At 43.8% G+C, this 12,546-nt stretch overlaps 1 protein-coding gene across 2 annotated transcripts in view; it reads right to left on the reverse strand.

Moving 5' to 3' along the window:
• Positions 1–3,046: 3,046 nt before the first annotated feature.
• Positions 3,047–12,546, reverse strand: part of TFPI2 (tissue factor pathway inhibitor 2) — a 39,977-nt gene continuing 30,477 nt past the window's right edge. The window contains exons 5-6 of one of the 2 annotated variants that reach the window (XM_075315662.1): positions 10,609–10,782; positions 3,047–4,813 (exon numbers count right to left, since the gene is read on the reverse strand). In XM_075315662.1, the coding sequence (XP_075171777.1) occupies positions 4,758–4,813; positions 10,609–10,782 (230 nt within the window). In that variant the 3' untranslated portion in view covers positions 3,047–4,757. The remainder of the gene's footprint in view (positions 4,814–10,608; positions 10,783–12,546) is intronic. The other variant, XM_075315663.1, reaches the window with a different exon arrangement.

The raw sequence follows: 12,546 nt of genomic DNA on the forward strand, positions 1-12,546 counted from the left end.
GAGCAGTGGGGGATGCTGGAGGAGCAAAGAAAGCAGTGGGGGATGCTGGAGGAGCACAGAGAGCAGTGGGGGATGCTGGAGGAGCAAAGAAAGCAGTGGGGGATGCTGGAGGAGCACAGAGAGCAGTGGGGGATGCTGGAGGAGCAAAGAAAGCAGTGGGGGATGCTGGAAGAGCACAGAGAGCAGTGGGGGATGCTGGAAGAGCACAGAGAGCAGTGGGGGATGCTGGAGGAGCAAAGAAAGCAGTGGGGGATGCTGGAAGAGCACAGAGAGCAGTGGGGGATGCTGGAAGAGCACAGAGAGCAGTGGGGGATGCTGGAAGAGCACAGAGAGCAGTGGGGGATGCTGGAGGAGCACAGAGAGCAGTGGGGGATGCTGGAGGAGCAAAGAAAGCAGTGGGGGATGCTGGAAGAGCACAGAGAGCAGTGGGGGATGCTGGAAGAGCACAGAGAGCAGTGGGGGATGCTGGAAGAGCACAGAGAGCAGTGGGGGATGCTGGAGGAGCACAGAGAGCAGTGGGGGATGCTGGAGGAGCAAAGAAAGCAGTGGGGGATGCTGGAAGAGCACAGAGAGCAGTGGGGGATGCTGGAAGAGCACAGAGAGCAGTGGGGGATGCTGGAAGAGCACAGAGAGCAGTGGGGGATGCTGGAAGAGCACAGAGAGCAGTGGGGGATGCTGGAGGAGCACAGAGAGCAGAGGGGGATGCTAGAAGAGCACAGAGAGCAGTGGGGGATGCTGGAGGAGCACAGAGAGCAGTGGGGGATGCTGGAGGAGCACAGAGAGCAGTGGGGGATGCTGGAGGAGCACAGAGAGCAGTGGGGGATGCTAGAAGAGCACAGAGAGCAGTGGGGGATGCTGGAGGAGCACAGAGAGCAGTGGGGGATGCTGGAGGAGCAAAGAAAGCAGTGGGGGATGCTAGAAGAGCACAGAGAGCAGTGGGGGATGCTAGAAGAGCACAGAGAGCAGTGGGGGACGCTGGAGGAGCACAGAGAGCAGTGGGGGATGCTGGAGGAGCACAGAGAGCAGTGGAGGATGCTGGAGGAGCAAAGAAAGCAGTGGGGGATGCTGGAAGAGCACAGAGAGCAGTGGGGGATGCTGGAAGAGCACAGAGAGCAGTGGGGGATGCTGGAGGAGCACAGAGAGCAGTGGGGGATGCTGGAGGCGCACAGAGAGCAGTGGGGGATGCTGGAGGAGCACAGAGAGCAGTGGGGGATGCTGGAGGAGCACAGAGAGCAGTGGGGGATGCTGGAAGAGCACAGAGAGCAGTGGGGGATGCTGGAGGAGCACAGAGAGCAGTGGGGGATGCTGGAGGAGCACAGAGAGCAGTGGGGGATGCTGGAGGAGCACAGAGAGCAGTGGGGGATGCTGGAGGAGCACAGAGAGCAGTGGGGGATGCTGGAGGAGAACAGAGAGCAGTGGGGGATGCTAGAAGAGCACAGAGAGCAGTGGGGGATGCTGGAGGAGCACAGAGAGCAGTGGGGGATGCTGGAGGAGCACAGAGAGCAGTGGGGGATGCTGGAGGAGCACAGAGAGCAGTGGGGGATGCTGGAGGAGCACAGAGAGCAGTGGGGGATGCTGGAGGAGCACAGAGAGCAGTGGGGGATGCTGGAAGAGCACAGAGAGCAGTGGGGGATGCTGGAAGAGCACAGAGAGCAGTGGGGGATGCTGGAGGAGCACAGAGAGCAGTGGGGGATGCTGGAAAAGCACAGAGAACAGTGGGGGATGCTGGAAGAGCACAGAGAACAGTGGGGGATGCTGGAAGAGCACAGAGAACAGTGGGGGATGCTGGAAGAGCACAGAGAACACTGGGGGATGCTGGAAGAGCACAGAGAACACTGGGGGATGCTGGAGGAGCACAGAGAACAGTGGGGGATGCTGGAAGAGCACAGAGAACACTGGGGGATGCTGGAAGAGCACAGAGAACACTGGGGGATGCTGGAAGAGCACAGAGAACACTGGGGGATGCTGGAGGAGCACAGAGAACACTGGGGGATGCTGGAGGGGCAAAGAGAACACTGGGGGATGCTGGAAGAGCACAGAGAGCACTGGGGGATGCTGGAAGAGCACAGAGAACACTGGGGGATGCTGGAAGAGCACAGAGAACACTGGGGGATGCTGGAAGAGCACAGAGAACACTGGGGGATTCTGGAGGGGCAAAGAGAACACTGGGGGATGCTGGAAGAGCACAGAGAACACTGGGGGATGCTGGAAGAGCACAGAGAACACTGGGGGATTCTGGAGGGGCAAAGAGAACACTGGGGGATGCTGGAGGAGCACAGAGAACACTGGGGGATGCTGGAAGAGCACAGAGAACACTGGGGGATTCTGGAGGGGCAAAGAGAACACTGGGGGATTCTGGAGGGGCAAAGAGAACAGTGGGGGATGCTGGAAGAGCACAGAGAACACTGGGGGATGCTGGAAGAGCACAGAGAACACTGGGGGATTCTGGAGGGGCAAAGAGAACACTGGGGGATGCTGGAGGAGCACAGAAAACACTGGGGGATGCTGGAGGGGCAAAGAGAACACTGGGGGATGCTGGAGGGGCAAAGAGAACACTGGGGGATGCTGGAGGAGCACAGAAAACACTGGGGGATGCTGGAGGGGCAAAGAGAACACTGGGGGATGCTGGAGGAGCACAGAGAACACTGGGGGATGCTGGAGGAGCACAGAGAGCAGTGGAGGATGCTGGAGGAGCACAGAGAGCAGTGGGGGATGCTGGAGGAGCACAGAGAGCAGTGGGGGATGCTGGAGGAGCACAGAGAGCACTGGGGGACGCTGGAGGAGCACAGAGAGCACTGGGGGATGCTGGAGGAGCACAGAGAGCACTGGGGGATGCTGGATGTGGCACAGAGAGCACTGGGGGATGCTGGAGGAGCACAGAGAGCACTGGGGGATGCTGGATGTGGCACAGAGAGCACTGGGGGACACTGGATAGAGCACAGAGAGCACTGGGGGACGCTGGAGGAGCACAGAGAGCACTGGGGGACGCTGGAGGAGCACAGAGAGCAGTGGGGGACGCTGGATGTGGCACAGAGAGCACTGGGGACACTGGATAGAGCACAGAGCGCACTGGGGGATGCTGGAGGAGCACAGAGAACACTGGGGGCACAAAGAGCACTGAGGGACACTGGAGGCACAGAGAGCACTGGGTATGCAGTATTAAGGGGCACAGTAATATGGGGGCACAGTATATGGTGGTACAGTGATATGGGGGCACAGAAATATGAGTGCACAAAAATATGGGGCACAGTAATATTGTGGCAGAGTATATGGGGCACAATGCACAGTGGGGCACATTATACAGCAGAGCATTATGCCAGCCATTCTCGGTGACATTTTTTCATATATTATTATCACTTTATAGTCACCAACAAAATTGCTCCGCACGGTGATCCTAAACTTCATCCTCCCTTTTCCTTCTGCAAACACCCAGATTGGGAGGGGGCTGTGACATCACACACAGGAGAGCAGACTCCACCCACTTTTACTGTAGTTGTAATGTGAGCTAGTTCTACAGTAGGATTTCAGCAGCTGCTCCCCCTAGTGTTTAAGAGTGGAAAATATGACACTTTTTAAATTATTTTTTATATTTTGCTCAATGTAAAACAAATTATATTATTTAAACAAAACATTAAAACATGAATACTTTACATTTTTTCATTTATTATTTTTTCTTATGGCAACTTCCCTTTTAAACATTTATTTTTTTAAATGTAAAACTTGAACTGAGAATTCTACACAGACTGAAAATGTAACCAGCAAAAAAAAAAATTTCATTTATTTGATATACAAAACATTCCAACGAACGTGAATCCATCCAAGAGTTGAATCTTCTGCATTAACCCTTTGTGAGTAGTGTATATACAGATGTACAAATATATATATATATATATATATATATATATATATATATATATATATATATATATATATATATATATATTAAAAAAAAAAAACATAAAATCCACAAGTGCCTAATATTTGATTATGTTAAAAAAAGTGAAATATTGCATTTCATCCAAAATGTAAAATATCAGAAGTTCACTAAATACAACTATGTACAAAACAAAAAAATAAAAATAAAAATTAGAGTTTTTAATATACTCCTGGACTCATAGTCACAGGGAAGGTTCAAGAACCCAAATATTTGAGTCAGTAAATAATAGTCCTGGGCATAGACACAGATTATTGGTTCATCTAGAAATTGTTAAAAATATTATGACTAGTCCAAATAAGTATTTTTGAATTTGTATTAATGAATTTTTTTTTAATTTTTCAACTTTTTGAATTTGTATTAATCTTTTGAATGGTAAATTTGTACTCATAAGAAATCTTAAATTAATTTAATTTGCAGGGTCGGAATTAACCGTGTAAAATTTAGAGGCCGGCCTCCTCTGCTGCCCCATTTGGAAGCGGAACTGTTTTATTTTTTTAACCAAGGAAAGATATTATTAATACTGCCCTCTAGTGGCACATGTGGCATATGACAATCCGTATAAAAACATTCATTTGGCTTTTTAATTCACATTGTATACTACGGAGAGATATACCCCAACACATTCACATAAAAAAATGTGGGTAAAATACTTTTCTGCTCACAAGTGTAATAATTGGAAGTACAATTTTCCAATTTTAGAAATATCGCAGCAAACATCAAGCTCTTCTCCGCCGGATGTATTGCCGGTTGTCCCCCCGGAAGACAGAAAGTGCAATAATGTGACCCTAAGAAAAAAGTGTTATCTTCTCCTCGTCGACATTCAAGATTGTGGCTTCACCTTGCGAAAACGGTTTCTATTCCGCGGCTTTTTATTACCTAAAAATTAATCATAATGGATAAAATTAGGGAAGAATTTTTCATTTTTTGTTTTGTATTTCAAAATGTCTTTATTGTTTTAGACTTTTAGATTTGTTCTTTTTTTCATGTATTTGAACAAAGATTATAAATAACAAAGTTATAAAAAAATAATGACAAGTTATAGAACTTAGACCTAGATTAAAGGTTAAACGCAATGATCTGGACAGTTCAGGTAATGAGAATATCAGTCAAATCTGTACATTTTTTATATGACGTAAGTGGAAGTAAGTAGTAAGAAATAATAAGTAAGTACAAGTAGTAAAGTACATTTCATGACATGTTTGATGGGCCCAAAAATCCAGGCTCCGAACTCCTTACTATCCGAAAATCAAGTAATCTGTCCTTTATGTAAAATAGTACGCACACGCACACATATATACTGTGTATAATATATATATATATATATATATATATATATATATATATATATATATATTATACACAGTATATATATATATATATATATATATATATATATATATTTGTGTGTATTATTTTACATATGTATGAAAAGTATATTTTCACAAACATATATATATATATATATATGTTTGTGAAAATATACTTTTCATACATATGTAAAATAATACACACAAATATATATATGTGTGTGTGTAAAATTAAACAATATTTCACAAAATACATTTGGTGATTGATATCTTTTTTTAATTTTCTTTTTGTGAAAAATTTCACAGAAATTTAAAGAAAATGTAAAAGGAAAAAAAAAATATGATGGACTATGTATCAAGTATATATCAAGTATATCAAGCAAATAAAAAAATGCAAGTAAGAATACTACAGATTACCAAATATATATATACTACACATAAAAGTGTCCAAAATGTAGAAAAATATATACATACGGTACTATATATGATTATATATTTTATTTTTTTTTAAGGAAGGAGGAAAAGCGGCACTTCACTGCAGAACAATTGCAATATGTTTATTGTGCAAAATACAGCACAATTACAGCATAGATGTGGAGGGGGGAGTGCAGGAACGCCGGATGACAGACGTTTCGCACCGTAACAGGTGCTTCCACAGATCCAGATTTTGCAGATCTATGGAAGCACCTGTTATGGTGCGGAACGTCCATCATCCGGCGTTCCTGCACTCCCCCCTCCACATCTATGCTGTAATTGTGCTGTATTTTGCGCAATAAACATACTGCAATTGTTCTGCGGTGAAGTGCCGCTTTTCCTCCTTCCTTAAAGTCTTCATTGGATTCCGATATTCTGGCAGAGCACCACTGGAACAGGCTGGAGATCCGGGATCCACATGAACCATATGCTTGTAAGTACACACCTGAGCCTGCAGTGCCTGGCCATCTTTTCTAAATTATATATATATATATATTATATATTAAACATACATGCATACACAGTTCATATTCATATATAGTACCGTATGTATATACTTTTTTTATACATTCTGGACACTTTTATGTGTAGTATATATATTTGGTAATCTATAATATTCTTACTTGCATTTTTTTTATTTTAATATATATATATAATATATATATAATATATATATATATATATATATATATATATATATATATATATATATATATATATATATATATATATATATATATATATATATATATATATATATATATATATATATATATATATATATATACACACACAGTCATATGAAAAAGTTTGGGCACCCCTATTAATGTTAACCTTTTTTCTTTATAACAATTTGGGTTTTTGCAGCAGCTATTTCAGTTTCATATATCTAATAACTGATGGACTGAGTAATATTTCTGGATTGAAATGAGGTTTATTGTACTAACAGAAAATGTGCAGTCCGCATGTAAACAAAATTTGATAGGTGCATAAGTAGGGGCACCTGTTGTGAATGTTAGTTATGTCTTGGCTGCTGGGAGGCTCCCTCTGGTGGCCAGGAAGGGTTTGGACAGAGACCAGGTGGGTTGTGCAGTGGGTGTTTCCTTTCCTAACTCTCTGCTTATTTAAGTCCTGGTCTGATTGCAGGCTGTTGCCGGATGTCAGTTGTTCTTTGTATCTCCAGCCTGCTTAATCCTGCTCTACACCACATCTACTCCAGATAAGTTCTTGCTCTTTATTTATTGCCTGGTTCTTTTGCTTATCTGGGTTTGTCATTTGTTGTGGTTGGTTTCAGTTTATTTCCTTCCAGGGATTTTCCCCCTCAGTAGATTGTTGAGGAACTCCCTGCAGTTCTGTGTGGAGTATTGCTCCTTTGGGTCCATGTGTTTGTGGCTTGTTGAATTACTTATAATTCTTGTTTTCTGTTCATTGGTATGACAAGGGCACCTGGTATAGGACGGAGTTCAGATCGAGCGATCTGAGGGCCTTTTTGTACTATCAGAAAGTTGGTATTTTGCAGGGTTTTTCTCTGGCTACCATCAGTCCCTTTCCTGTCCTTTCCTATTTTAGTCAGCGGGGGCCTCACCTTTTGCTAATCCTGTCATCTACCTGTGTATTGTGTTTTTCCTATATCACTGCAGTCTTTGAATGTGGGGGGCTTGCTATTCTTGTCTATTTTCTGAGGCAGAAAGTTATTCATCTTTCCTACCTTTAGGATAGTTAGTTCTCCGGCTGGGTTCGCGCTGCACAGGATGTTAGTTCACCCCTCGGCTACTTCTAGTTGTGTTGGTTAGTAAGGGGATGGCGGCCAGATTAGTTGCCAAGGCTCTTGTCACCTTTTTGCCAATGATTTGTGGTGATCTTCCATGGTTCCGGATCATAACAGTACATCCGGCCACTGTTATGATCCGGAACCATGGAAGATCACCACAAATCATTGGCAAAAAGGTGACAAGAGCCTTGGCAACTAATCTGGCTGCCATCCCCTTACTAACCAACACAACTAGAAGTAGCCGAGGGGTGAACTAAAATCCTGTGCACCGCGAACCCAGCCGGAGAACTAACTATCCTAAAGGTAGGAAAGATGAATAACTCTCTGCCTCAGAAAATAGACAAGAATAGCAAGCCCCCCACATTCAAAGACTGCGGTGATATAGGAAAAACACAATACATAGGTAGATGACAGGATTAGCCAAAGGTGAGGCCCCCGCTGACTAAAATAGGAAAGGACAGGAAAAGGACTGATGGCAGCCAGAGAAAAACCCTGCAAAATACCAACTTCCTGATAGTACAAAAAGGCCCTCAGATCGCTCGATCTGAACTCCATCCTATACCAGGTGCCCTTGTCATACCAATGAACAGAAAACAAGAATTATAAGTAATTCAACAAGCCACAAACACATGGACCCAAAGGAGCAATACTCCACACAGACCTGCAGGGAGTTCCTCAACAATCTACTGAGGGGGAAAATCCCTGGAAGGAAATAAACTGAAACCAACCACAACAAATGACAAACCCAGATAAGCAAAAGAACCAGGCAATAAATAAAGAGCAAGAACTTATCTGGAGTGGATGAAATGTAGAGCAGGATTAAGCAGGCTGGAGATACAAAGAACAACTGACATCCGGCAACAGCCTGCAATCAGACCAGGACTTAAATAAGCAGAGAGTTAGGAAAGGAAACACCCACTGCACAACCCACCTGGTCTCTGTCCAAACCCTTCCTGGCCACCAGAGGGAGCCTCCCAGCAGCCAAGACATAACTAACATTCACAACAGGCACCCTTATCAATTTCTTGATTTGAACACTCATAACTACTTTTTACTGACTTACTAAAGCACTAAATTGGTTTTGTAACCTCATTGAGCTTTGAGCTTCATAGGCAGGTGTATCCAATCATGAGAAAAGGTATTTAAGGGGCCACTTGCAAGTTGTTCTCCTATTTGAATCTCCTATGAAGAGTGGCATCATGGGCTCCTCAAAACAACTCTCAAATGATCTAAAAACAAAGATTATTCAACATAGTTGTTCAGGGGAAGGTACAAAAAGTTGTCTCAGAGATTTAAACTGTCAGTTTCCACTGTGAGGAACATAGTAAGGAAATGGAAGAACACAGGTACAGTTCTTGTTACGCCCAGAAGTGGCAGGCCAAGAAAAATATGAGAAAGTCAGAGAAGAAGAATGGTGAGAACAGTCAAGGACAATCCACAGACCACCTCCAAAGACCTGCAGCATCATCTTGCTGCAGATGGTGTCAATGTGCATCGGTCAACAATACAGCGCACGTTGCACAAGGAGAAGCTGTATGGGAGAGTGATGCGAAAGAAGCCGTTCTGCAAGCACGCCACAAACAGTCGCCTGAGGTATGCAAAAGCACATTTGGACAAGCCAGTTACATTTTGGACGAAGGTCCTGTGGACTGATGAAACAAAGATTGAGTTGTTTGGTCATACAAAAAGGCGTTATGCATGGAGGCAAAAAAACACGGCATTCCAAGAAAAGCACTTGCTACCCACAGTAAAATTTGGTGGAGGTTCCATCATGCTTTGGGGCTGTGTGGCCAATGCCAGCACCGGGAATCTTGTTAAAGTTGAGGGTCGCATGGATTCAACTCAGTATCAGCAGATTCTTGACAATAATGTGCAAGAATCAGTGACAAAGTTGAAGTTACGCAGGGGATGGATATTTCAGCAAGACAATGATCCAAAACACCGCTCCAAATCTACTCAGGCATTCATGCAGAGGAACAATTACAATGTTCTGGAATGGCCATCCCAGTCCCCAGACCTGAATATCATTGAACATCTGTGGGATGATTTGAAGCGGGCTGTCCATGCTCGGCGACCATCAAACTTAACTGAACTGGAATTGTTTTGTAAACAGGAATGGTCAAATATACCTTCATTCAGGATCCAGGAACTCATTAAAAGCTACAGGAAGCGACTAGAGGCTGTGATTTCTGCAAAAGGAGGATCTACAAAATATTAATATCACTTTTATGTTGAGGTGCCCATACTTATGCACCTATCAAATTTTGTTTAAATGCAGATTGCACATTTTCTGTTAGTACAATAAACCTCATTTCAATCCAGAAATATTACTCAGTCCATCAGTTATTAGATATATGAAACTGAAATAGCAAAAACCCAAATTGTTATAAAGAAAAAAGGTTAACATTAATAGGGGTGCCCAAACTTTTTCATATGACTGTATACACACACACACACACACACACACACACACACACACTTTTCTTAGTGTGGGGGGAACCCCCCAAAAAAGACAAAAAAACTTGGTTCATCTGCATATACGAGATGCACTTCAGACTTTTTTTAAATTTCTTATTAAAGTATCAAATTTTAATTGATTCCCAGGTTAATATTTATATAAAAGGTATAATTTCAGATAAATTGAGTTTATTTATTTTGGAAAATAAAATTCAATCAGTTTTGGCTATTTAAATTTTAGACCATTTCCTTATTTTTTTCCTCTATCTTTAAAAAAAATCAAAAAATGTTAGTTTAATTATGAATAGTGTTTCTGCATCTTGGCATTTGCATTAAACCAAGCTTAGACATTTTTATTATTGATGAGCAGGCACTACCATGCTCATGTGCTCGGTGCTTGTAACGAGCAGGTCACGCGCTTCGGCGGATGCCACTCATGTGCTGAGTATAATGGAAGGCTTGAGCATTACTTTGGAAGATCTTTCCATTGACTTCCGTTATACTTGGTACTTAAGCCGCACCCATCTGAGCATCCTCATTACAAGCACTGAGCACCTGAGCATAGTAGTGCTCACTCATCACTAATTTTTATACTTATTTTATTATTTATTATTACTTATTTTTTTAAATCCAAAGGATCTTTGTTAAATCTCCGCACACACCTTTCTTGCACACTTTATTACAATCTTCAATCCTGACAAAGTTGTTGGAGTTTCCCCCACAACCCGTGTATGTAAACTCTTCACAGGCTTTGGATTCAATGTTGAAATAATAGCGGGAAACAGAAGCAGAGCAAGATCCCTCATCCTTTGGGCTATAGCAGAAGCTCGGAGCATCTATAACACAAAACCAAAGAGCTGCTATAAGGCATGAGCAGAGAGAAGTTCGAGATTTTGAAAGGGACATTATCTATTGATTTATCTAATTATATATATATATATATATATATATATATATATATATATATATATATATATATATATATAATCTATCTATCTATTATCTAGCTAGCTAGCAAGCTATATGTCTATCTGTTTCTTTCAATCAATCATTATTGAAATGTTTCCTTTTAAAATAGCATTAGAATAAGGCAACAAAAATTGTCATTGATCGTTTAAGTGTCACTAGATTTCCCATTACAATCTTTACACATGATCAAATAGCTGATCACTAGCTCATCAGTGTTCCTGCTCCATGCTACTGAATCTCTGCTAACCTAGCATGATTGACAGTTCCTCAATGTTCCTCCTCCCTGCTGCTAAGTCTTTGTCCATCAAGCCTAAATGACAGCTCCTCAATGTCTGTCCTGCTGCTGAATATCCACCCACCTATCTGGATTGACAGCTCCTCAGTATCACTCCTCCCAGCTGCTGAATGTTTGCCATCTTAGCCTGAATTACAGCTCCTTCGAGTTCATCCTGTACTGCTGTTAAATCTTGGCCAACCAAGCCTAAATGATAGCTTCTCAGTGTCGCTCCTCCCTGCTGCTGAACCTCCACCCAACTAGCTGGATTGACAGCTCCTCAATGTTCCTCCTCCCTGCTGCTGAGCCTCCACCCACCTAGCTGGATTGAAAGCTCCTCAATGTTCCTCCTCCCTGCTGCTGAACCTCCACCCACCTAGCTGGATTAATTGCTCTTCTGTGTCCCTCTTCCCTGCTGCTGAATCTATCCACCTAGCTGGATTGACAGCTCCTCAATGTTCCTCCTCCCTGCTGCTGAGCCTCCACCCACCTAGCTGGATTGACAGCTCCTCAATGTTCCTCCTCCCTGCTGCTGAACCTCCACCTACCTAGCTGGATTGAAAGCTCCTCAATGTTCCTCCTCCCTGCTGCTGAACCTCCACCCACCTAGCTGGATTAATTGCTCTTCTGTGTCCCTCTTCCCTGCTGCTGAATCTATCCACCTAGCTGGATTGACAGCTCCTCAATGTTCCTCCTCCCTGCTGCTGAGCCTCCACCCACCTAGCTGGATTGAAAGCTCCTCAATGTTCCTCCTCCCTGCTGCTGAACCTCCACCCACCTAGCTGGATTAATTGCTCTTCTGTGTCCCTCTTCCCTGCTGCTGAATCTATCCACCTAGCTGGATTGACAGCTCCTCAATGTTCCTCCTCCCTGCTGCTGAGCCTCCACCCACCTAGCTGGATTGACAGCTCCTCAATGTTCCTCCTCCCTGCTGCTGAACCTCCACCCACCTAGCTGGATTAATTGCTCTTCTGTGTCCCTCTTCCCTGCTGCTGAATCTATCCACCTAGCTGGATTGACAGCTCCTCAATGTTCCTCCTCCCTGCTGCTGAGCCTCCACCCACCTAGCTGGATTGAAAGCTCCTCAATGTTCCTCCTCCCTGCTGCTGAACCTCCACCCACCTAGCTGGATTAATTGCTCTTCTGTGTCCCTCTTCCCTGCTGCTGAATCTATCCACCTAGCTGGATTGACAGCTCCTCAATGTTCCTCCTCCCTGCTGCTGAGCCTCCACCCACCTAGCTGGATTGACAGCTCCTCAATGTTCCTCCTCCCTGCTGCTGAACCTCCACCCACCTAGCTGGATTAATTGCTCTTCTGTGTCCCTCTTCCCTGCTGCTGAATCTATCCACCTAGCTG

The sequence above is a fragment of the Anomaloglossus baeobatrachus genome, chromosome 6 (genome assembly GCF_048569485.1).
Source record: "Anomaloglossus baeobatrachus isolate aAnoBae1 chromosome 6, aAnoBae1.hap1, whole genome shotgun sequence".
Lineage (NCBI taxonomy): Eukaryota > Metazoa > Chordata > Amphibia > Anura > Aromobatidae > Anomaloglossus > Anomaloglossus baeobatrachus.